The sequence below is a fragment of the Microtus pennsylvanicus genome, chromosome 22 (assembly GCF_037038515.1).
Source record: "Microtus pennsylvanicus isolate mMicPen1 chromosome 22, mMicPen1.hap1, whole genome shotgun sequence".
Taxonomy (NCBI): domain Eukaryota; kingdom Metazoa; phylum Chordata; class Mammalia; order Rodentia; family Cricetidae; genus Microtus; species Microtus pennsylvanicus.
This window is the reverse complement of record NC_134600.1, coordinates 435,214-457,631: the sequence shown is the minus strand read 5'-3', so window position 1 is coordinate 457,631 and position 22,418 is coordinate 435,214. Positions and strand designations below refer to the sequence as shown.

General features: G+C 43.5%; 1 protein-coding gene across 2 annotated transcripts in view; it reads left to right on the top strand.

Annotated features, from left to right (window-relative positions):
- Window positions 1–2,920: 2,920 nt before the first annotated feature.
- Bmpr2 (bone morphogenetic protein receptor type 2) overlaps window positions 2,921–22,418 on the top strand; it is a 92,797-nt gene continuing 73,299 nt past the window's right edge. The window contains exon 1 of one of the 2 annotated variants that reach the window (XM_075956343.1): window positions 2,921–3,714. In XM_075956343.1, coding sequence (XP_075812458.1) covers window positions 3,639–3,714 — 76 coding nt within the window. In that variant the 5' untranslated portion in view covers window positions 2,921–3,638. The remainder of the gene's footprint in view (window positions 3,715–22,418) is intronic. The other variant, XM_075956344.1, reaches the window with a different exon arrangement.

The window sequence follows — 22,418 nt, the reverse complement described above, 5'->3', positions numbered from 1 at the left end:
TTAATTTTTAATTGCTTTAAACAGCCAGAGCAAGACATTGAACATCTAGCAATTAAATTCTATGATCCCTACTCTGGAAATCTTGAAGGCCCATGTCTTAGGGAAGCATCCAGCAATCCTGGTACCTCAGGGAATGCAGTGAGTGGAAACCCTGAAAAGTACACAATGCAGAGTTCCGTAGATCTACAAGACACATTTCTTCTCCAAACACTGGAAGCCCTGGTAACCGACAGGTGGATCCTTCCTTGAGGATTTTTCTTGAGTAAGGCCACCTTCCATCCCTCCCTGAAGTCTCTATACAACAACTGGTTGATAGAGACCTGGTGTCCTGCCACATTTTGGGACAATCCTGAAAAAGTCACCCTAATTCCAGAGTCCCTGAAGATTGGTGGAAACTTCATTTGCAACTATGTTACCGCTCAGTCCAGCCGAGGTCTCTAGTTCTGTCTGCCTTGGTTCCAGAGAGATATTCTAATATTGCATACAAACCCCACTCCTGATAGGTCTCCTAACGCTTCTACTAAACACAAACCAGGGTAAATACATTTGTCTCAGTAAGCTAACAAGATCTGGGGCGTTACTATAACTTAGCCCATCCTGATCACTGGATAGGACCTTACTATCAGTTCCGTCTTCACCCGTTAGACCTGTACTGCTGTCTTCTCTAGTAGATTACGTCATTGCTAACTTTTGTTCCTTCTCACTGTGAATCATCACATCTCAACTAGAGAGTGATTTTAAGGGCAACAGAAAAGGAAGGAACTACATACCAAGGTCTATGGATTAATTATTCCTGCTAAATTAGTGGCATGAACTTTTTCACCATGAATTTCCTAAGACTTCCTTCCTACATAATTTATTACGCATATATAACATGTACCAGGGCACTTAATGTTTCTTAGGAAAATTTTATGCAAATAATAGTTGAATAATAAAGTACTTGACCACAATTCGAGGAAGAAAAATTGTATTTCACCAGTTAGCAAACTTCCTGCACCTTCAACATCTGTCATTTCTCTGAGAACTAGATCTCATGTCTTGAAAGCTAAATGTTAAAACAATGCCAGTTCCTTATTTTAGGCCTTTTAGTCAAAATAAAATATGGTAGTAAAGGTAAGGAGCCAATGCATATGCTCCTTATTTTTCAAAAGGGATTTTATTTCATAGAAAAAAATTCTCTCTGCCTGAAGGATAAACAATATAAAAATATTTCAGCTAAAACAAAACAAAAAAAAAAAAAAAGAGAGAGAGAGCCCTGGGCAGGTATTACCACAACTCTTAATTATAGCAGATATTTACTATGATAACAGAAACCAGTTTAAGGAATGTGATTTATTAACATCACGTTCAGATAAAGAGATAAAAGACTTGAATAAGCAAGCAAACTTGAGGAGTGTATTTATGAATGTATCCTGGAACAGCCTTTAGCCACAATGAAAGACCGGCAAAACCAGCCTTCAGAACAGCCTTTCTGCCTACCGGGAGAAGGGAGGGCTAGACTTCATCTCTTAAGATCGCCCTCCCACGCAATTTTTCCACCTCGCAGTTAAAGAATTAAACCCAGACTTCCGATCATGGCGCCAAGCACGTCACCTTCTCCCTTCTCCTCTAGCAAAATCCCACCCAAGTCGGCTGACCCCCGCAGGGGATAGTCATAGTCTCCCTCCCCTATCCTGGTTGCCTGAATCTAACCAAACTGTGATTAAAAAAGAAATAAAGAAAATGCTTAAAGCCGTCCTGGGAAACTGCGGTGCGGGCGAGACCTTCTGCATGGCTTGAGTGAGGAGACAGGCTCCCACTCCATACCTGGAGGCAGAAGTCTGCGCCGGCCGCAGCTCTCCTGCAAAGCCCCTCCAGCCTTTGTGCACACCACCCTCCCCGGGAGAGGCCGCGGGGACGGCTGCTGGAGGAAAAGGCCGACCCGGGTGGCCTAGCGCGCGCACGGGGCAGCGTCGCGGTCCTCCCCGCGGAGGCCGAGGCTTTTGTTTGCACCGCGAGGGGAGGGGAAGGCGACGAGGCCCGGGGTCTCGGCTCCCGCTGCAAACAACGGCGGCGGGACGTCCTCCAGCTTTCCGCCCAGACCCCAGGGTAGCATGGCCTCTCCCGCCACCCCCCCCCCCCCCCCAAGCTCGCACAGATCGCCACGCCATCCACGTGCGGAAGGGACGCGGGTGTGAGGAGGTGGAGGGGGGGAAACCGAGGCTGCCCGCCCCACGCCGGCCCCACCCTGCCCCGGGTCCGCCCGGGCGACGAGACGCCGCGCCAGGGCCAGCCTGGGAGCGAGGGGCGTGGCCGGGCGTGGCCGTGGGCGCGCAGGCGCAGTGCGTCTCGCCGCCGCCACCGCCGTAGCCGCCCGCGCTGCACCACAGGCCCGAGACAGACAGGGGTCGGGAGAGAGAGAGGAGGAGGAGGCGGCGGCGGAGGCGGGGCGACTCCGGTGACCGGGAGCGCCTCAGACTGGCAGCTGCGGCGACTCCCCCCTTTGTGTCTGGTCTGCTCGGAGCCGCCGGAGCCGCTTCCCGGAGGGGTGCGGGGTGTTTCGCAAGCCCCCGCTGCCCACCCCTTCCTCGGCCACCTACGTCCGTCTTCCCGCCGCCCCCCGCCCTCGGCCCGCGACGCCCAGAGCTGCGGAGAGCGAGGCGGCGGTGGCGGCGGCGGCGGCTTCTGCTTCTTCCTCGGGCTGTGCTGTGATTCGTTCCTGAGAGCCGTCGACGGGAGGAGACCGGGCTTCTTCCACGGTGCTGGGATTTCCTGCAGGCCCCCGGAGCCGAGCGGCGGGAAGAGCCGACAGCGAGGCCGCGGGCCGAGCGCCCTCGGAAGGCCAGCCGGGGCCGCCCCGCACCTCCCCGCGTGCGGCGCTCCGGGGCTCGCCGGGGCCGCGACCCTCGCCTCCCCTCCCCCGCGCCCCGAGGCCCGGGCTGCTGCCTGCCTGCCTGCCTGCCTCCCTGCGCGACCCTCGCGCGATTGTTCCGAGGAAGCCGTGGACTCGCCCATGGAGGCCGGCACCTTTTTCGACCCAGTCGGTGGAGAGGATTTATTGATGTCGGAATCCGAGTGAAGCAAGCAACGAGGCGAAACTTTCAAAGGAGACCCTACCGTCTGCACTCCGAGTCCGGAGCGATGCGACTCGGGCGGCAGGGCGCCGCCGCCCGCCCCGCTGCGCCCTTCCCGGCGGTCGGGAACTCGTTCTGATCCTCAGTGCCCCCATCGAGTCCCCGCCCTCCATCCCCCCACCCCCACCTCCGGCACTCTGGATATGTTTTCTCCCAGATCTGGATATTTTTTTGATATCGTGAAGCTACGAGGGAAATAATTGCAGGCATTTCTTCAGGGCTCTCTGCTTCTCTCCTCCCTCTCCCCCCCACGGACATGCCTTCAGTTTGGGGAGCCGAGGCACCCTGTCCTAGGCGAATGAAGCCCCCCAGCCACGAGGGAGCGAAATGAAGGGAAATTCTGCAATGGAATGAGAGCTCTCCAGCTAGGTCCTCGCATCTGCCATTTGTCCTTTCAAACTGCATTGTAATCCGGGCAGGATAAATCAGACGGAGAGACGAGCAGCCTCCTGGCCGGCTTTCTCCGCCCGAATTTACTTTCCACATTTCTTTTCTTTGCCTTCCTGCTTCTTGGCTGGCCCAGGGATGACTTCCTCGCTGCAGCGACCCTGTCGGGTGCCCTGGCTGCTATGGACCGCCCTGCTGGTCAGCACTACGGCTGGTGAGTAGCCCTGGGTGGCGCGTCCGGGCTCCTACCCCAGCGGGTGGCGAGGGAGGGTGCCTGCAGAGGCCAAGGCCTGTGCTCGCCCTTCTCAACGTGTGCGCTCGGATTCCGGTGGAGGAACCTGCCAGGGAAATCACCTGCACTGTTTTCGTGTAATTTCCCGTCCCCACTCTCGTATTCCCTGACCCCTCCCCCACGGGGGGGGGGAGAAAGACATATTGGGTGTGGTATCTTGACATTTTTAGCTGTGAGGTAATGCAAGGATTAAAAATATTATTTCAATCGCTAGTGAATTGTGTCTATTAGATTTTGGAGATAGAACTGGTAGGTTTTTTTTTTAATGTAAAGAAGCAGATTTGGTTTACAATAGAAAGAACTAAATACTCACTTGATTGAACCTTATTTTTACATTTGGGGCACTCTTTGGGAATCCGCGTTACTTTTCGTTATTTAAAAATGTTACCTGATAAATAGAATAATGTCGAGGAAGGCAGAGTGTGAGAATCTTGATACGTTGTATAATACTGTTTGTTGCTGCCATCGTTAATGTTGCTTTGCCCGCAAGAATCTTAGCTATTCTCTGTCTTCTCAGCCTGGACATTTGTACTTTGTATGCTTTTGGAGTTACTGCTGGGCACACAAGTGTTTTGATAACTTTGCTATTAGTCATCTGGCGTCTGTTGGCTTTCCTGTCATTGAGACAACTTTGACCCCGCATCAGACTTCTAGGAGATTTGACTCCTGAAAGTTCTTTGACATTTACTAATGTGTGAAAGGAAACGGTCCTCCCCTTTCCCTTGGCCATTTCCTTTTTAATTCTCAGTCGCCTTGAAAAGAAAAAAAAAACACAATACATTTTCTCACTGCAGTTATTTTCAAGCAACGATTTTCGTAGTCTGCGTTTAGAAAAATTTCAGGAATGAATTCTTAAATTAGTCACATGAAGTATGCATTTTAAAGCGAGTAGGCAAAGTAATGGTTTTTCAAATTTTTAAAAGTAATTTTCAAATTCAGTAAAAATTTCAATGCTGTATTAGACACACAGATTACTTGTTTAATTTGCATTTTAGAGGTCTGTCGTTTCCTTTTGTGAATTTGATACTATTGTCTATTGTTGATTAATATTTAGTATTTTACATTTTTGGTTGTTAGCCTAGCCTTTAACGACTGAGCCATCTCGGGCAGCCCATTATATTGATTATTTTAGTAATAAATCTATATAGTGTTAAAATCATTGGAAGATCTGATTTGATTACATTTTGAAACTTGATGTTTCAATATTTTTGATTATTTTATTTCTTTCTGAAGCAAAACTGAAATGTTTTTCTCTAAATTTCTTTGTTAGCTGTCTAAATTCTCTAGCCACAAGTCATGTGGCTCCTGTAAAATATGAAAAGAGCAGAAAAGGCCTAGACACGTAAGCAGTCATTCTGCAGGCAGAAATACAAGAGTGTTTTGTGTTTAAATTCTCTTGACCATTTTAGAATGCAGATTCTCATTTATAGCGTTGCCCTCATCATTTTGTGACCAGAACTGATAAAAGTCAGAGAAAAATTAACACTGATTTCAAAACAGTTTCTATTTGGTAAATGAATTTCGTCCTCTTTAAAAAGGGTCTTTATATGTAAAGGCTCCTTATATAAACGTGGTTATAGTCCCAGATGATGGCATTTCTGGAGCTGGATCCTAGAGCTGCCATAACTGGTGTTTACTGAGTGCTTGCTATACACCAGCAATTATTAAAAGAGCTTTACAAATATTTTCTCCTCTGATCCTCCTGACAGTTCTGTAGCCTAGGCTTTTATTCCCCTTTTACGGAGAGCAAGAAAATTAAGTGCAGAGTTTTAAGTAACTCATCACAGTAAACTGAGGAGCTGGGATTATAGCCTGCATCAGGAGCAGTGGAGCCAGCAACAGCTTCCTCTCACTGTAACTGGAGCGTGAGATTTGAAAGGAAGCTACGGGTACTGGTCATGCACTGCCATGGTTCTGAACGTGTTAAAAACTTTGTCTCACTCTGTGAGTTCGAGGTCAGTTTGGTCTGCCTAGTGAGTTCTAGCCAGGGCTCCATAGAGAAACCCTATCACAGGAACAAAACAAAAACCAAAACCAACTAACCAAACAGAAAACAACTTTGCCTGATAGTGAACTGGCTTAGCAGTGCAGCTTCATTAGGTAGCAAGTGACTAGGGAAGCCATGCGGCTGGTAGCTGCAGTTAGTGCAGTGGAATGGGAAAAAATAGTGCACGGGGTGAATATCTATAAATTCATTAATTATATCTTTAGTAACACACAGGGACTTACTGCATATTAAACTGTTCCCTTTACAGTTAATTTTTCAAGTTTTTGTGACGAGGTCTCATGATAGAGCGCAGGCTGGCATAAAACTTGACTTAGTAAAGCACAGAGACTACAGACAGCTACCATGTTTGGCCCTAAAACCTAGGTCTTTTCAAAAGCAGTGAAGATGACTGAGAATGACAGGCTTTATCCACTTGAGACAAGGTCTCCTGAAGCATGACTGGCTTTGAACTCGTAGAGCTGAGGCTGAGCTTGAATTTACCTGCTTCCACTCCTCCTAAGTGATGAAATACAAGGTAGACTTGTTTTAAAACATTTCTCTTTTTGGTCTTGGAGGTGGATATGATAAGAATACATATAATTTATGGATATCTTCTGTGGAATTAGAGATAAGCTGGTAATAAACGACAGGATTTTAAAAATTACTATTTGATGTATGGGTTTTTTGCTCGCATGTATGTGTGCGTGCGCCATGTGTGCCTGGTGCCTGCAGAGGCCAGAAGAGGGAGTTATAAATGCCCTGGAACTGGAGTTGTTATAGATGCCCTGGAACTGGAGTTATAGATGCCCTGGAACTGGAGTTAGAGAGGTAGAAGAGGGAGTTATAGATGCCCTGGAACTGGAGTTATAGATGCCCTGGAACTGGAGTTAGAGAGGTAGAAGAGGGAGTTATAGATGCCCTGGAACTGGAGTTAGAAAGGTTGTGAGTCACCTACCATGTAGGTGCTGGAAATCAAACTTGGTCATCTGGAAGAACAGCCAGTACTTTTAACTGCTGAGCCATCTCTCCAGCCCTGACAAAAAGGATCTTACTCATTCTTAAAGTAAGCAGGTATTTTATTAGTATTATGAAATAATTTTATTTTGAATTTGCTTGATACAATTATAGTATAAAATATATTAAAATGAATATGAATGTAATCTTTATAAAAATGAGTGCTGTGTATTCTGAAAAGAAATTCATTAGGTAATAATTTGGCCTTTGATATAAATAAGAAAAGTGTTCAGAGAAGAAAATATGACCCACCGTGTATTTTCAAAATCTCAGTTATTTCACATTTTAATTATCAGTTAAGCTGTATGGATTTAATGACTTCTAGAAAGTATGAATTTTTTTTAGGACTTGGACAGAAAAATTTTAGGATGCCTTAACCACGCATGTATATGTTCTTGTTTTTATTGTTGATATAGTGCTTGACAAAAAGTTTAACCTTGGGGCTGGAGAGATGGGTCAGTGGTTAAGAGCATTGCCTGCTCTTCCAGAGGTCCTGAGTTCAATTCCCAGCAACCACATGGTGGCTCACGACCATCTGTAATGGGGTCTGGCGCCCTCTTCTGGCCTTCAGGCATACACACAGACAGAATATTGTATACATAATAAATAAATAAATATTAAAAAAAGTTTAACCTTTTACAGTTTTTGTTTAAATATGCATGACTGTAGTGGCCAGAAGGATAGGTAGAGGAGTGTCAGGATAGGTAGAGGAGTGTCAGGATAGGTAGTGGAATGTTAAGATAGACAGACAGGACCCAGAAAGGAGAACTGAAGTACCCGCTGGCAGACATACGTCATGCATACTGTTTGCGGTTATTTTGTAAATCTTAATGGGGTGATACAAAGAAAAGACACAGGCCATGTATCTCATGACGAGATACAGGTTAGAGAGCATGCTATTTGAACCAAGGGTGGCGCTTGGTGGACTGTTAGAATTTTGAAATTTCTTCCTGCTACCTCTCTTTTTTTTATTTTCTCTGGGTATCTTTTTGCTCCTCTCAATTCTCTTTTAAAATACCCTCCCCCTGAAGTCCTCTGTAAAAAGAGCAGTGAAAACACTTCCTGGCTTTCTAGCCTACGCTTCTTCCTTTCTGCTGCTTTCCAGTGCAGATGCCACCAGGTTCATTTCTTTAGCTTTTATTTATCTCTGCCTTTCTAGTGCGGGGAACACCGAGTGAGCCACCACAGCCAGCCAGCAGTAGTTTTCTAGTCAACTTCCAGCTCTTTGACTTTTACAGAACCTTGTTCTGCTGCTACTCCTCTCCCTGCTGATTTCCCTCTTTGCGATTCCTCTCCTAGGCTTTAATTATCTTCGAAGTAAATGATGCCTAAGTGAAGTGTGCAGCTGGAACTGGAAGTCCTGAGTTCCTGCTTCCTGTTACTACTGCTGTTTACTTTGGGCAGATTCCCTGTGTTGGCATTTGGGAACTGTGGGCATGGTCTAGATGACACTATACTTATGTAGTGTTTTTGCATATTGAATGAGAAAAAAATAGTGGCCTACATAATTATTAGTAGGCATATAAGCACTTTGAATGATATGTTTGCCTATTTATTATGTGTATTTTTTTCTTACATTGATATGGTCAAATTTTATAAATCCTTGTGCATACTGGGCAAAACTGTATCCCACTGAGAAACACCACAGCCCCAATATTTCAAATTTACCTTAGATTGGAGAAATTTTGAGGCATTCTAAAATTGTAACAAATTACATTGAGAAAAACATAATTTAAAAACGTTTTACAGCCAGGAAGGTGTTGGTGCGTGCTCTTAATCCCAGCACTTGGGAGGCAGAGGCAGGCAGATCTCTGTGAGTTTGAAGTTAGCCTGGTCTACAGAGCGAGTTCCAGGACAGAATCCAAAGCTACACAGAGAAACTCTGTCTCAAAAAAAAACCCTATAAATAAACAAACAAACAAATAAATAAAGTTTTTATATTGAGCGCATATGTTGAAGTAGCCCCACGTAAGTGTAAAGAAGGGCTCTGTGGGGCTTTAATGAAAATAGAAGATTGGTGCACATCAGATGTGTAAGGAGTGCTCTAAAAATATAAGTTTGGAAAGGACTTTAAAATGTACTTTAAGGGGCTGGAGAGATGGCTCAGAGGTTAAGAGCATTGTCTGCTCTTCCAAAGGTCCTGAGTTCAATTCCCAGCAACCACATGGTGGCTCACAACCATCTGTAATGAGATCTGATGCCCTCTTCTGGCCTACAGGCGTACACACAGACAGAATATTGTATATATAATAAATAAATAAATATTTAAAAAATGTACTTTAAATAATTAGAAGTTTAATAAAGATTAATTCATCTGGGTTGGATGTGGATACCTTTAATCTCAGCACTGGGGAGGCAGAGGCAGGAAGAGTTCCAGGCCAGCCTGAAACTGGAGCTGTGTAGAGAGACCTGGTTTCATCTGCTATCTTTTTTTTTTTTTTTTTTTTTGGTTTTTCGAGACAGGGTTTCTCTGTGGCTTTGGAGCCTGTCCTGGAACTAGCTCTGTAGACCAGGCTGGTCTCGAACTCACAGAGATCCGCCTGCCTCTGCCTCCCGAGTGCTGGGATTAAAGGCGTGCGCCACCACCGCCCGGCTACTTCATCTGCTATCTTGTCTGTCATTTTAATTCCAAGCCTTTAAATTGAAAGTAAATAATGCTAAGGTTAGTTTCAGCTCAGCCTTTTAAATATGGTACATTTTAAAGACTATACTTTCAGGGATCATTTCTATAGTTCGTTAAATATGGTACATTTTAAATCAATGAGATCTAGTTAATTTTTAAAGCTGTTTCTTTTTTTTTCTTTTGTTTTTGAAACAGGGTGTCACATTGTAGCCCAATCTGACCTAGAACTAGCAATTTTCCTGCCTCAGCCTTCCAAGTGCTGGGATTATGTGCCTGAGCCAACATACATACATACATACATACATACATACATACATACATGGTTTGATATTTAAACTTAGGTTAATGTGGTTTTGTTTTTTGCTTTTTTGAGCAGTGAACTGAGGACATTCTGTACATGCTAGGCAAGCACTCACCACTGAGCAATTCTCCAGGCCTTCAAATAGTTTAATGCGGCTTCACTGTTTTTTTTATTCATATATCATATAATTCAGCCACTTAAAATATATAATTTAGTGGGTTTTGATATAATATTCATAATATGTAAGATTTGCCATTTTAAACTTTTTTCCCCCTTCCCTGAGACAGGGTTTCTCAGTGTAGCCCTGGAACTCACTCTTTAGAAAACCAGGCTAGCCTCAAACTCAGAGATGCCCTTGCCATTGCCTCCTGAATGCTGGGATTAAAAGCGTGTGCCACTATTACCCAGCTCATTTTAAGCATTGTTAAATGTACATATTCACACTGTAAATTGGGTGTAGTATATGCCTTTAATGCCAGCAGGCAGGCAGCAGGTGAATTATGAGTTTACATGTTCTAAGACTGTCAGAGCTACACAGAGAAGCTCTGTCTCCAACAGCCAAACAATAACAACAACACCCACATACAGGATAGAACATCCTTTGAGTAGTACATCTAATAGGCACAGAAGGAATCGCATTAAAGTGTAGGGTGTTGCCAAGGAATTATGACTCTTTAACAGTGAAAAATGTCTGGCAAGATGAGAGGTAAACATGTGATTAGTTAGCACTGCTCTTGAAAGGTACAATTTAGCATCCTGTTTTGCTTAGCACTATAACAAGCACGAGTAATATAGTGCGTAAAGGAGTTGGTCATCGGTGGGTTAACCGAGGGAAGCTATCAGAGTGAGGAGGGTCTTTGTGGATTACTGTATCCTTTCTGGAGTGTTACTTGGTGTAGTTACTTCTTTCATTTTGATACATCATGGAACCTGCACTACAGTAGAGAGAGTTCAGAGGATACTTGTGACCTTGGTTCTCTACCACGTGGGGCTGTGGGTGGAGGCGAGCACCTTTACCCACTGCCATCTCTGACTCTTACAATTCACCATTGAGTTTTAATAGCGCTCAGTACTTTTTTTTTGCTGTTGAATTTTGGACCTATTAAAGGCTATAATACTCACTAGTATTTGATTAAGCCTAGACGTGTTACCTTTCTTTCTGTTTGTGAGTTACAGGAGTCACACTCAGGTCTACAGGCTGCATTTCCCCAATCTTGTATGTGTCTTTTCTTAATTTTTAGCAACTATGTGTTCAAACCACATGCTTACACATGCTAGGCAAGCGCCACCACCACCTCACAATCTCTACACTACTTTTAAAATTTGCTGTAAAACAAAAACTACTTCAAAATAAAAATTTGTGGGCTGGAGAGGTGGCTCAGTGGTTAAGAGGACAGGCTGTTCTTCCACAGGTCATGAGTTCAATTCCCAGCAACAACATGGTGGATCACTACCATCTGTAAGACATCCGGCGCCCTCTTCTGGTGTGTCAGCATACATGGAGGCAAAATGTTGTATACATAATAAATAAATCTTTAAAAAAAATTTGTGAAAAACTACACATACTCATTTCAGAAATATTAGAAAATATCAGAAAGATAAAGAATAGTAGGAAAAAAATCACAGTCTTTACCTAGATATGAGCCTTTTTTATTTTTATTTATTTTTTTGAGGCAGGGTTTCTCTATAGCTTTGGAGCAGCTCTTGTAGACCAGGCTGCCCTCAAGATCACAGAGATCTGCTTGCCTCTGCCTCCCGAGTGCTGGGATTAAAGGCGTGTGCCACCTCTACCTGGCTAGACATGAGACTTTTTGAATATCATACTCTTCCCCCACCCCAGAACTGAACATGGAACCCAGGACCTCACTCAAGGGTAGGTACTACCCCAAACTCCTCTTTGCATATCTTCCTTTTGATTTAAATGTTTTCCATGCAACCATTTAAAGTTATACTGTGCATGGCATACCGATGTGTGCACATGTGTAACTTCCAAACCTAGTTTTTATAATGAATCTGCAACCTGAATTATAATTAATTTATTTAAGGCCAGGTTTCACTATGTAGCCCATACTGCCCAGAACTCCTCCCTCAGCCTCCTGAATTATGGGATTTTGATGTGTGTCACTTTAGTTGGCGTCTAGAAGCCAAAACTCACTTATTTTTTGATATTGGAGACTGAGTCCATGTGTCCTTGATGTGTGTGCCCTCCCCTCAGGTCTGCAGCCCCAGCCTTGGACTGAACTGAGGGGTGCTTTCTAGTTTGTCTTTTTTGTTTTGTTTTGGTTTTGGTTTTTCGAGACAGGGTTTCTCTGTGGCTTTGGAGACTGTCCTGGAACTAGCTCTTGTAGACCAGGCTGGTCTCGAACTCACAGAGATTCACCTGCCTCTGCCTCCCAAGTGCTGGGATTAAAGGCGTGCGCCACCACCGCCCAGTTCTTTTTCAGTTGTTTAATCTGCAAATAGGCAATTCTTCTCTCCCGCCCCCTCTCTCTCTTCCTCTCTCTCCCTCTCTCTCTCTCTCCCTCTCTCTCTCTCCCTCCCTCTCCTCTCTTGCTCACTATCTTTTCTTTTTTCATCATTTCATTCAATATGATGTCAAAACCTCTTGGTTGCCTTCATGATGTGTGGATTCTCATTGCTTTTTACCATTTTCACCGCTACCCTCTCTACCCAGACACCTCCACCGTCGTATCCTGTGTAAAGTTTCACCAGTCTTCTTCCCTGTTTCTGTCAACACTTACTATACTATTTTAACATAGTAGCCTGGCGACCCTTCTCATGTTCCCCCTTTCTTCGTGGTTCTAGGGTTGCCTGTGCGAGGCTGGTGCTTTCCACTGAGCTATCTTCAGTCCCATTTACTTTTTATTCTGAGACAGAGTCTCAGAAAGTTGCCTAAGCTTGCATTGAATTCAAGAGGTAGCACAGCTGATCTTAAAACTTGTGATCCTCCTGCCTCAGCCTCCCCAATAGTTAAGATTATAGACCTGCATCACCACGCCCCGTTTAAATCATGACATTTCTTTAATTCCTCCAGTACCTCTCCATGTCACTTGAAATAATACTCACAAGTCATTTCAAATACATGTAAAAAACACGGTATGATGGTAAAGCCTGTAATTCCAGCCCTTGGAAAGGGGAGTAAGAGGCTCAGAACCCCAAGGTCATCTGGGTTACATAGTTCAAGGATGCCTGGGACATTTATTCTCTACAAAACACCCCAAGGTGATCTAGCCCTACTGTTGATGACGTCACGAACCAGTTTCTCTCTCGCTCAACTTTAATCCTGCTTTTAACTTTACAGAGAAAAGTTCAGGAAGTTAGGTATTTTAGAAAAGGTTTTTGAGTTGCCTTATTCTATATCACTTGACAGTGGCTACAGTTACTGAGTAAATCTGTGTGCTGAGGGAGTAAGGGAGGAGTCACAAACAGTTGTTTGTTTTGTTTTTTTAAAAAAACAAGGTTCCACTGTGTGTAGCCTTTGCTGTCTTGGAACTTGCTCTGTAGACCAGGCTGACTTTGCTCAAACTTTTTATTTATTTATTTATTAGATTTTTGTTATGTTTGTTTTATATGTATGAACATCTTGTCGGCATGTATGTATGTGTACCACATGTATGCCTGGTGCCCTTGGAGGCCAAAAGAAGGTGTTGGATCCCATGGAACTGGAGTCACTTTCTGGGTGCTGGGAACTGAGCTAAGGTCCTGCAAGAGCAGCAAGTGCTCTTAGCAGTCTCTCCAGCCCAGGCATTTCTTGAGCGTTCAGTGTATTTAAGTTCTTTTTATATTTATATCTGTTATCTCTCCGTTCCTTAAACAGGCTGAGCAATATTATTTTTCTGTTTTCTTTTCCTGTGTGCATATGGCTTAGCTTTGAACCCAGGGTCTAAAGCATCTGGCTAAGAGCTTCGCATTGGAGCTCTCAAAACACTATTATTATTATTGTTCTTTCTGTGGACAAGTACACTGACTGAATGGGAGACTTGAGATTAAGATCAGGACTTTATTGCTTCAAAGCAAGACATTCATATAACATACAGTGTTACCCTGAATGTATAAAATGACTTAGAAACCGCGTGTGGTGGCCTATAATCTTAGCACTTGGGAATTCAAGGCCACCGTGGGAAACTTAATGAAACTGAGTCTCAAAAAGTGCTGACTGTTCCCAACCAAGTAAACAAAACCTTGAATGCGCTGTCATTGTAGCTCCCGTAGTGTGTAGGAAAACTTGGGGCTTAGTCCCTAACACTGTGCAAACTGTGGTGGGGCAGGAGTCTGGGGAGGAACATCAGAAGGGCCAGATTTTCAGTGTCATCCCAGGCTGCATAGTAAATTCAGGGCCAGTCTGGACTATGTAGGAACATACATTTAAGCTGGACAGTGGTGGTCAGTGCCTTTAATCCCAGCCCTGCAAGGCAGTGGTTTACAGAGGGAGTTCCAGGACAGCCAGGGCCACACAGAAACAGTCTTGAAAAGCCAAAACCAAACCAAACCAAACCAAACCAAAAACTCCCATGCATTTAAAATAAACAACCCCCCCCCAAAAAAACAATCAAAAATATTTTAAGTACTTAAAATTTTACATTTAGTTATTAAAGAATAATTGATCAACTGAATTGTCTCAGTTATGGTCTCTCATTTTGCTACAAATTATAGGAGATATTTGAGATTTTGTTTTCATTTGTAATGTTCAAATGTCTGTGGATTAAAACCTTCCTTCCCTTGAAGACGGGAAGCTTCAGCTGTGGAAAACAACAGAGTAGGAGTGTGATGATGACATCATCTAGTTGAGGATGTGTTTATGATGTTTCCATGTGTTCATAGTGATTAGAACCCCTAGGGACCGGTCTAGCATGAAGAGTAATTTATATTTAGTGACTGCACCAAAAGCAGTGTTGCTGTGATAAGAAGGCAAGATTAACCCAGTTCAATGGCGATGCTGTTGAGTTGTTTTTGTCCTTTGGCCAAAACCCATGTGTTACGAAGAACGTTAATTTATAAATTTACTTTATCTTTTAGCGCTAACCTTTTCCCGATTATACAGCTACTCTCTAGGAATCATTGTTTGTCTTTGTTTTATACTGAGATTTCTGAGAAGCCACCACTCCTGGCTCAGTCATTCTTTTAAAAGCAAAAGATTGGGTTGGGGACTGGAGAGACGTTTTAGTGGTTAAGAGCACTGGCTGCTCTAACAAAGGACCCAGGTTCTGTCCCCAGCCCTTGTGTGTGGACCTTACAACCATTTGCAAATCCAGTTTCAGGGAATCTAGTGCCCCCGTCTGGCCTCCAAAGGCACCAGGCACACACACATAAAGCGGAGGCCAAACACTTGTCTTAGTTAGTTAGGGATTTTTATTGCTGTGAAGAGACACCATCCGCACAGCAACTCTTTTTTTTTTTTTTTTTTTTTTTTGGTTTTTCGAGACAGGGTTTCTCTGTAGCTTTTGGTGCCCATCCTGGAACTAGCTCTTGTAGACCAGGCTGGCCTCGAACTCACAGAGATCCACCTGCCTCTGCCTCCCTAGTGCTGGGATTAAAGGCGTATGCCACCACCGCCTGGCCGCACAGCAACTCTTATAAAGGAAAACGTTTAATTGAGGTGGCAGCTTACAGTTTCAGAGCTTTTCCATTATCATCATGGAGGGACGTGGTGGTATGCAAGCCAACCTAAAGAGGTAGCTGAAAGCCCTACATCCTGGAGGCAACAGAAAGTGGTGTGTCTACTGGATGGTATATTGAGCATATGTGAGACCTCAAAGCCTGCCCATGATGTGGGGTGTCCTTCTGTATATATGTTGCTCTTATTGGTTAATGAATAAAGCTGCTTTGGCCTATAGCAGGGCAGAATATAGCCAGGCTAGAAGAGATATAGAGAGAGTAGGTGGAGTCAATGAGACGCTGTGGAGCTGCTGAAGGAGAAAGACACATACCTACCTTATGGTGCTACACAGATTAATAGAAATGGGTAAATTTAAGATGTAACAGCTAGCTAGAAATATGTGTGAACCATCGGCCAAACAGTGTTGTAATTAATATACTTTCTGTGTGATTATTTGGGTCTCTATTACATGCCCCCACAGTAACACACTTCCTTCACAGAGTTATGTACCTACTCCAACAAAGCCACACCTCCTATACTGCCACTCCTTGTGAGTTTATATTCAAACTACTACAACACTCAAACACATAATTTAAATTAAAAGATATCAGGTTGCTTTTTTTCTTTTAGCTAAAGAGAAGGGACATGCGCCCTTGGTTCCATCCTCATCATAGTAAAGAAGGATTGTCTCTGGTGTGAAGTTGAGCTTTAAGAATCTTCCCCCATCTCTTGATCTCTACCTAGTCTTGGCTTGTCTAGCCTCTTTGTAGCTTCATGACTTTGTACATTTTAAATGTAGTTTTGGTACTGGAGAGTCCTGTGACTATTACTTTAATTTTTTATTTTTAAGAGAAGGTCTTCCTATGTAGTTTACAATAGCCTGTAATTCTTACTGAGAACGGCAATGGAACAAGAGTGGTGATCTTCAGCATTCTGAAGATACGACGTCTTGATATATGAAATATGTCTAAGTGCGTTCTCTTAGCTTCTCACGTACTTGATTATAGACGTACACCAGCGTGTCTAGCTTGGGGACATTACTGAGAGCAGACACCTGTAGTTGAAGGAGAATCCGAATGAGGTAAATACCAGTGTCAAAAGGAAGTTAACAAGCACTAGTCCTGAATTACAAAAGGGTGCCCTTTTGGTCTGCATTCTTCATTTTGTAAATTAGGTGAGCAGATTCTTGAAATCTTCCCAGCCTATGTGACTTATTTAGGCCACTAATTATAGCATTGTTGTTTAGAACGTGACATCTTTTTGTTAAGGTGCTGAGAGAGTCCTGTGAGATTCAGCTGAGTCATGGCCTCAGCAATTGGCAAGAGAATTATGTTGGAGAAGCAGTGGATTTCTATAGCAGACGAATGTTTTGTTGTTTAAAGGAACGAGTTTTGTAAAGGATTTACAAAAAATAACCCCAACACCTATAAGATACTTGTGTATTAGATACTGTGGAGAATAACTAGCGAAGTGAGATAATTGCTATTTATCAGTGGGAACGGCCACATTTTGAGTGTCTGCTGTGTGTCAAGTACAGTGCAGGCTGAGTTTTATCCTTTTCTTTTGGTTTTTCATGACAGAGTTTCTCTGTGTAACAGTCTTGACTGTCCTGGAACTCACTTTGTAGACCAAGCTGGCCTCGAACTCACAGAGATCCGCCTGCCTCTGCCTACCAAGTGCTGGAATTAAAGGCGTGCGCCACCACTGCCCAACTTTTTATTATCATTTATTTGTGTGTGCATGAACATGTGTGGAGGTCAGAGGACAACTTGGGAGTTCTCTTATTTCACCATGTAGACTCCAGAGATAAAACTTAATGTCAGTATTCCTGAACGGCATACATATACTTTTTAACAGTATCTAATTTACTTGACAGTTATTTGTTGCAGACTTTCTAGTTAGAGGCATTGTGCTAAATATTTTGTTTCATGTAGTTATTATAAACTTTGCTACATGTTTTTTTTTTTTTTTTCCACATATACAGATATTTAGGCATAGAAATTCCTGGGATGTAGCAGAACTTTTTCAACCTAGGAATATTTTGACTTTTAAAACTTTTTCCCAGCACAGTACTTGGGAGACAGATGCTGGTGGATCTCTGAGTTCTAGGCCAGCCTGGTCTACAGAGCGAGTTCCATGACAGCCAGGGCTACATAGAGAAGCCCTGTCTCGAAAACCAAACCAAACCGAAGGGAAAAAAAACCCCGAAAAACCTCAAAAAGTTTCTCGTTGCTAGTATATAATTCAGGGCCTTACCCATGTCAGGCAAATGCTCCTTCACTGGGTTATAGCTTGGGCTCACATGTCAAGTACTCTATTCTTTTTGGGGGCTGGAAGACAGGGTAACATGGCACCAACGCTGTAGCGAAGGCTGTTTTTACTGTCGTGTGCTGGGTTTACAGTTGTTAGCGCCATGCCCAGTTGTTGGCCTTTTAAACTGTGGCTATCCTGCTCAGCAACTGCAACTCCGCCGCAGCCCGAAGAAATTCTGTTCTCTCAGCCACTGACTCTTTCATAACTACTAAAAGAACTTAATCTATTAAGATCCAGAAGTTGAGGTAGAATCCTGCTTCACAGAGAGGCTGAATAGCAGGCAGCTCATGTCCTCATGCCCCCCCAGGAAGTCCTCGTGCTTTTCTCGGCCCTCATTATAGACCCTTCCCCACCTGACTCCTCCCTACTTCCCAGAGCATAAACAAAACTAACACACCTTAAAGTAATCTACGACACCTAGTTTCCCAATTTCGATTCTTAATTTCCTCGCAATACATTTTCATTTTTTAAGGCAGAATTGATCATACTGAGGTGCCTTTAATGTTTACATTCTGTGAATTGTTTTCTCTGTAAATTTAGCAAGTTAGGATAAACTAATTAATCACTTCAAATTACGTACTATTTGGTTTGACGGTTTTCTATTTCATCAGTTGTTTTCATTCATCATATTCATTAAATATCTATCATGTGCAGTCATACACGAGTGTTAGCATATAGAAGCGTGGGCTGTGATTCCAATATATGATATGTATTCAGCTGCTAAGTTATGGGTTAAAGTATCCAGGTTTGGCACATGCCTATGGTCCCAGCTGCTAGGGGAGCTAAGGTTGAGTGAGGGTCACCCATGAGTTTGAGACCAACCTAAGCAACAGCCAGAGCCCCATCTCTCACTGAATAACTGGAGAACCGTGTTGGTTAGTTTTAGGTCAGCTTGACACAAACTCGAGTTATCTGAAAGGTGGGGACCTCAATTGAGAAAATGTCTCCTTGAGATCTGGCCGTTGGATATTTTCTTATTGGTGATTGATGGAGAAGGGCCAAGCCCATCGTGGTGGTGCCATCCCTGGGCCGGTGGTCCTAGGTTCTCTAAGAAATCAGGCTGTGCAAGCCTCCTCCATGGCCTCCTGCCTTGGCTCCCCTCAGTGGGCTGTGACTCTGGGTATATAAACCAAAGAAACCCTTTCCTCCACAAGTTGCTTTTGGCTGTGGTGTTTCATCACAGCGATAGTAATCCTAACTAGAACAACCAAAATATAAAATGTAATAAAATATACAGAATGCTTATAGGCAGTAATAAAATGATCGTAACAGTATAGATATTGTAGAAGTCACTGTGACTGGACAGGTACTGACAAGGGCTTAAAATTTCCTTAAGGCTTGGCTAACGAGCTGGTTTGGTTATGGAGTTCTTTGGAAGAGCAGCCAGGAGAAGGCACTGGGACAAACACCTAGGAAATACATGATTGTAAAATGTAAATAGGATGAACTGAGGTGCTGGCATGTGTTAGCTCAGTTGCTCTGAAAATTTGAGATTTTGCCTCCCAAGTGCTGGGACTAAAGGTGTACGCCACCACTGCCGGGCTTCATTAAAGATCTTAGAAGTCACCACTAAAACCTGGGCATAATGGTACATTCCTTTAATTGCAGTAATCAGTAGGCAGAGGCAAGTGCTCTCTGAGTTCCAACATGGGCCACATAGCGAGTTCTAGCCAGCTAGAGCTTCATAGTGAGACCCTGTTTCAAATTAAAACCAAACCAAACCAAAAGCATCACTAAGAAAGAATACTGTCAATTAGATTATGAAACCTTAGTGATTGTAAAACTAATTCTGCAGGGTGTGGTGCCACATGCAATTAGTCCCAGCACTTGAGTGGCAGAGTAATAAAAAAAAAAAGACAAATCTCATTTTCAAATATGTTGAAATGTGAGATGAGATTAAAGATTAAAAACTTGGCGAGGTTGTGGTGGCGCATACCTTTTAATGTCAGCACTTTGCAGAGGCAGACGGATCTTTATGAGTTCGAGGCCAACCTGGTCTACACAGCAAGTTCCAGGACAGCTAAAGCTACACAAAGAAACCCTGTCTGGAAAAAACAAGAAAACAAAAACAAAACCTCACAACAAAAACTCCAACAAACCCCATTAAAGGGTAAAAAATGAAGTAGAACATACGCTATAATGAGTAAATTAAGCCATGTCTTACCTCTTCGAACTTATTTTACACACACACACACCTTTATATTGATTTATTTTTGAAATAATAGGTCTATAGCCCTGACTGTCTAAAACCAGGCTTGGTGGTGCACACCTTTGATCCTTGCACTCCAGAGGTAGAGGCAGTCAGATTTCTCAGCTTGAGGCCAGCCTGGTCTACAGAGTGAATCCAGGATAGCAAGAGCTACACAGAGAAACCCTGTCTTGAAAAACCAACTAAACAAAAAAACTGCTTTATGATTCCATCTTGCCCCAGTTAGCATGACCGTTAACAATAAAACAAATGATAAGAAATACTGATAAGGATGTGGGGAGAAAGGAACCCTTATGTATTACTGGTTTGTAACACAAACTCCGTTCTGTGCTCTCCAGGCTACGGTACGGTTTGCGAGCTGGGCAAGGGGCTAGAGATTGAAACACACACACACACGACAGAGACCTGGGTCATCCTTGAAGCCAACTTTATTGTGTTCTGGGGCAGCTCATATAGGATCTCCTTGACCAGTGGCCATGCACTAACTTTGAGCTGCAAGCCCACCAGAAACCACTTCCCTGCCATCAGGATCTTCTGAGGGTCTCGTGCTCAGCAGCTGCAAACACAGGAAAACAAATTGTTTGCTCAGAGCAGTTGCAAGCATAACAAGTTCTTTACTCCTGCAGGCAAGGGGTCACAGGAAATTCAGGGTCTGGGGGTCCACAGTCCTCAACACTGGTGGGAATGGAAACTGGTATGGCTACTGTAGTAGTCAGGGTAGAGGGTCCTCAAAAAATGGAAATACAACTGTATAGCCCTGCCCTGCATCACTCCTCAGTATCTATCTAAGGAGTCTATACTGTGTACTGCTCTGTGATTATGATGTAGTAAATCCTAAATGCTGGGAAATTTTTAAAATGAACACGTAGCAAAAAAGACTTGGGAAGCTTTTGTAAAGAGCTTTGTTATTTGCACAGTGTTGCCTGTGCATCCTGCCTATTTTAGGCAAAGTCTATAATGCCCAATAGTCCTGTTGCCAGGACTTCATTAAGCTAATGCTGGATTGTAGCCAGACATTCAGTTGGTCAAAACCCCACACTTCCTTGAGACCTAAGAAGAGCAGCCGAGAGAAAGAGAATGGGGTGGAGAATGGGGACAATGAATAGCAGGCTGGAGTAGACACAGATTTTTATTCTATCAAGTAGGTTTAGCTGACTTTTAGAATAATTTAGTACTCCTAAGCTCTCTGGTTCTATAATAGCATTCTGTTACTTCTGTTAGCAAGAAACAATACTGATAGTTAAACTTGTTTAGTTTTCCTGTGTAGTTTTTTTTTTTCTTTTCCTTTTAGCTTTTCAAGACATGGTTTTCTGTTTAGCCCTGGCTGTCCTGGTCTTCATTCTATAGACCAGGCTGGCCTCAGACTCAGAGATCCACCTTCCTCTACCCCAACACCCACCCCCAGTGTTGGGACTAAAGGCGTGGTCTGCCAGCTCCTGGCACTTTCCCATGTATTTTTAAACAGACTAATACTTTTTTTCCCCCTATTTTAAAGAAATAGAAATTTGCTTGGCTGTGGTGGCTCACACCTTTAATTCCAGCACTTAGGAGACAGAGGCAGGAGTTTGAAGCCAGCCTGGTCTCTACAAGAGCTAGTTCCAGGACAGGCTCTAAGGCTACAGAGAAACCCTGTCTTTTTTTTTTTTTTTGGTTTTGGTTTTTCGAGACAGGGTTTCTCTGTAGACTTTCATGTGTTTTATTTTTCTCTCTGCATGGGTCCCTAAGGTGGGGTGGATATACTCCGAGACTTTTTTAGGGAAATGTGAGCGGTCAAACATATTTCTTGATAGTTCTAAGATGTTATTTTAAAATAAACATTGTTTATTTCACTATGTTGATAGTTTATACTAAAGACACAGCTGGCATCTTATCAAGCCAAACTATGAATTTACTTTGTGTTCTTTGAGTCTGAGAACTGCATTTTTTATTTTTTTTTCGAGACAGGGTTTCTCTGTGGTTTTGGAGCCTGTCCTGGAACTAGCTCTTGTAGACCAGGCTGGTCTCGAACTCACAGAGATCCGCCTGCCTCTGCCTCCCGAGTGCTGGGATTAAAGGCGTGCGCCACCACCGCCCGGCTTGAGAACTGCATTTTTTAAATGCCAGTTTGAGCTGGTTGTTGGTGGCGCACACCTTCAATCCCAGCACCCAGGAAGCCAAGGCAAGTAGCTCTCTGAGTTAGAGCCAGCCTGGTCTTTAGAGTGAGTTCCAGGACAGCCAGGGCAACACAGAGAAGCCCTATCTTGAAAAACAAAAGAAACAAAACAGGTTTACTAATGAATATCCTTAGAAGAAGCAGTAAAATTTAATTTTATTAAATTTAACAGTCCTTTCATTGTTTATCTTTTTAGTGTTTTGTACTGCACAATGAGAGCTACAAGTATTTCTGCCGCTACAAGGGTTTCTGCTGTGTGACTCCCAAAGGAGTCAAGACCCGTAGGTTGAAAACCCTGATCTAGGTAGCTCATGAAGCTGAGAAGGGAATGTTAGTGCTGACCTGGCCTTTTCCATTTCCCCCTTTAATCCAGTCTAGGGTCCCAACTCCAGGGATGGTGCTGCCCCTGCTCAGTGTGGGTCTTGCTTTCT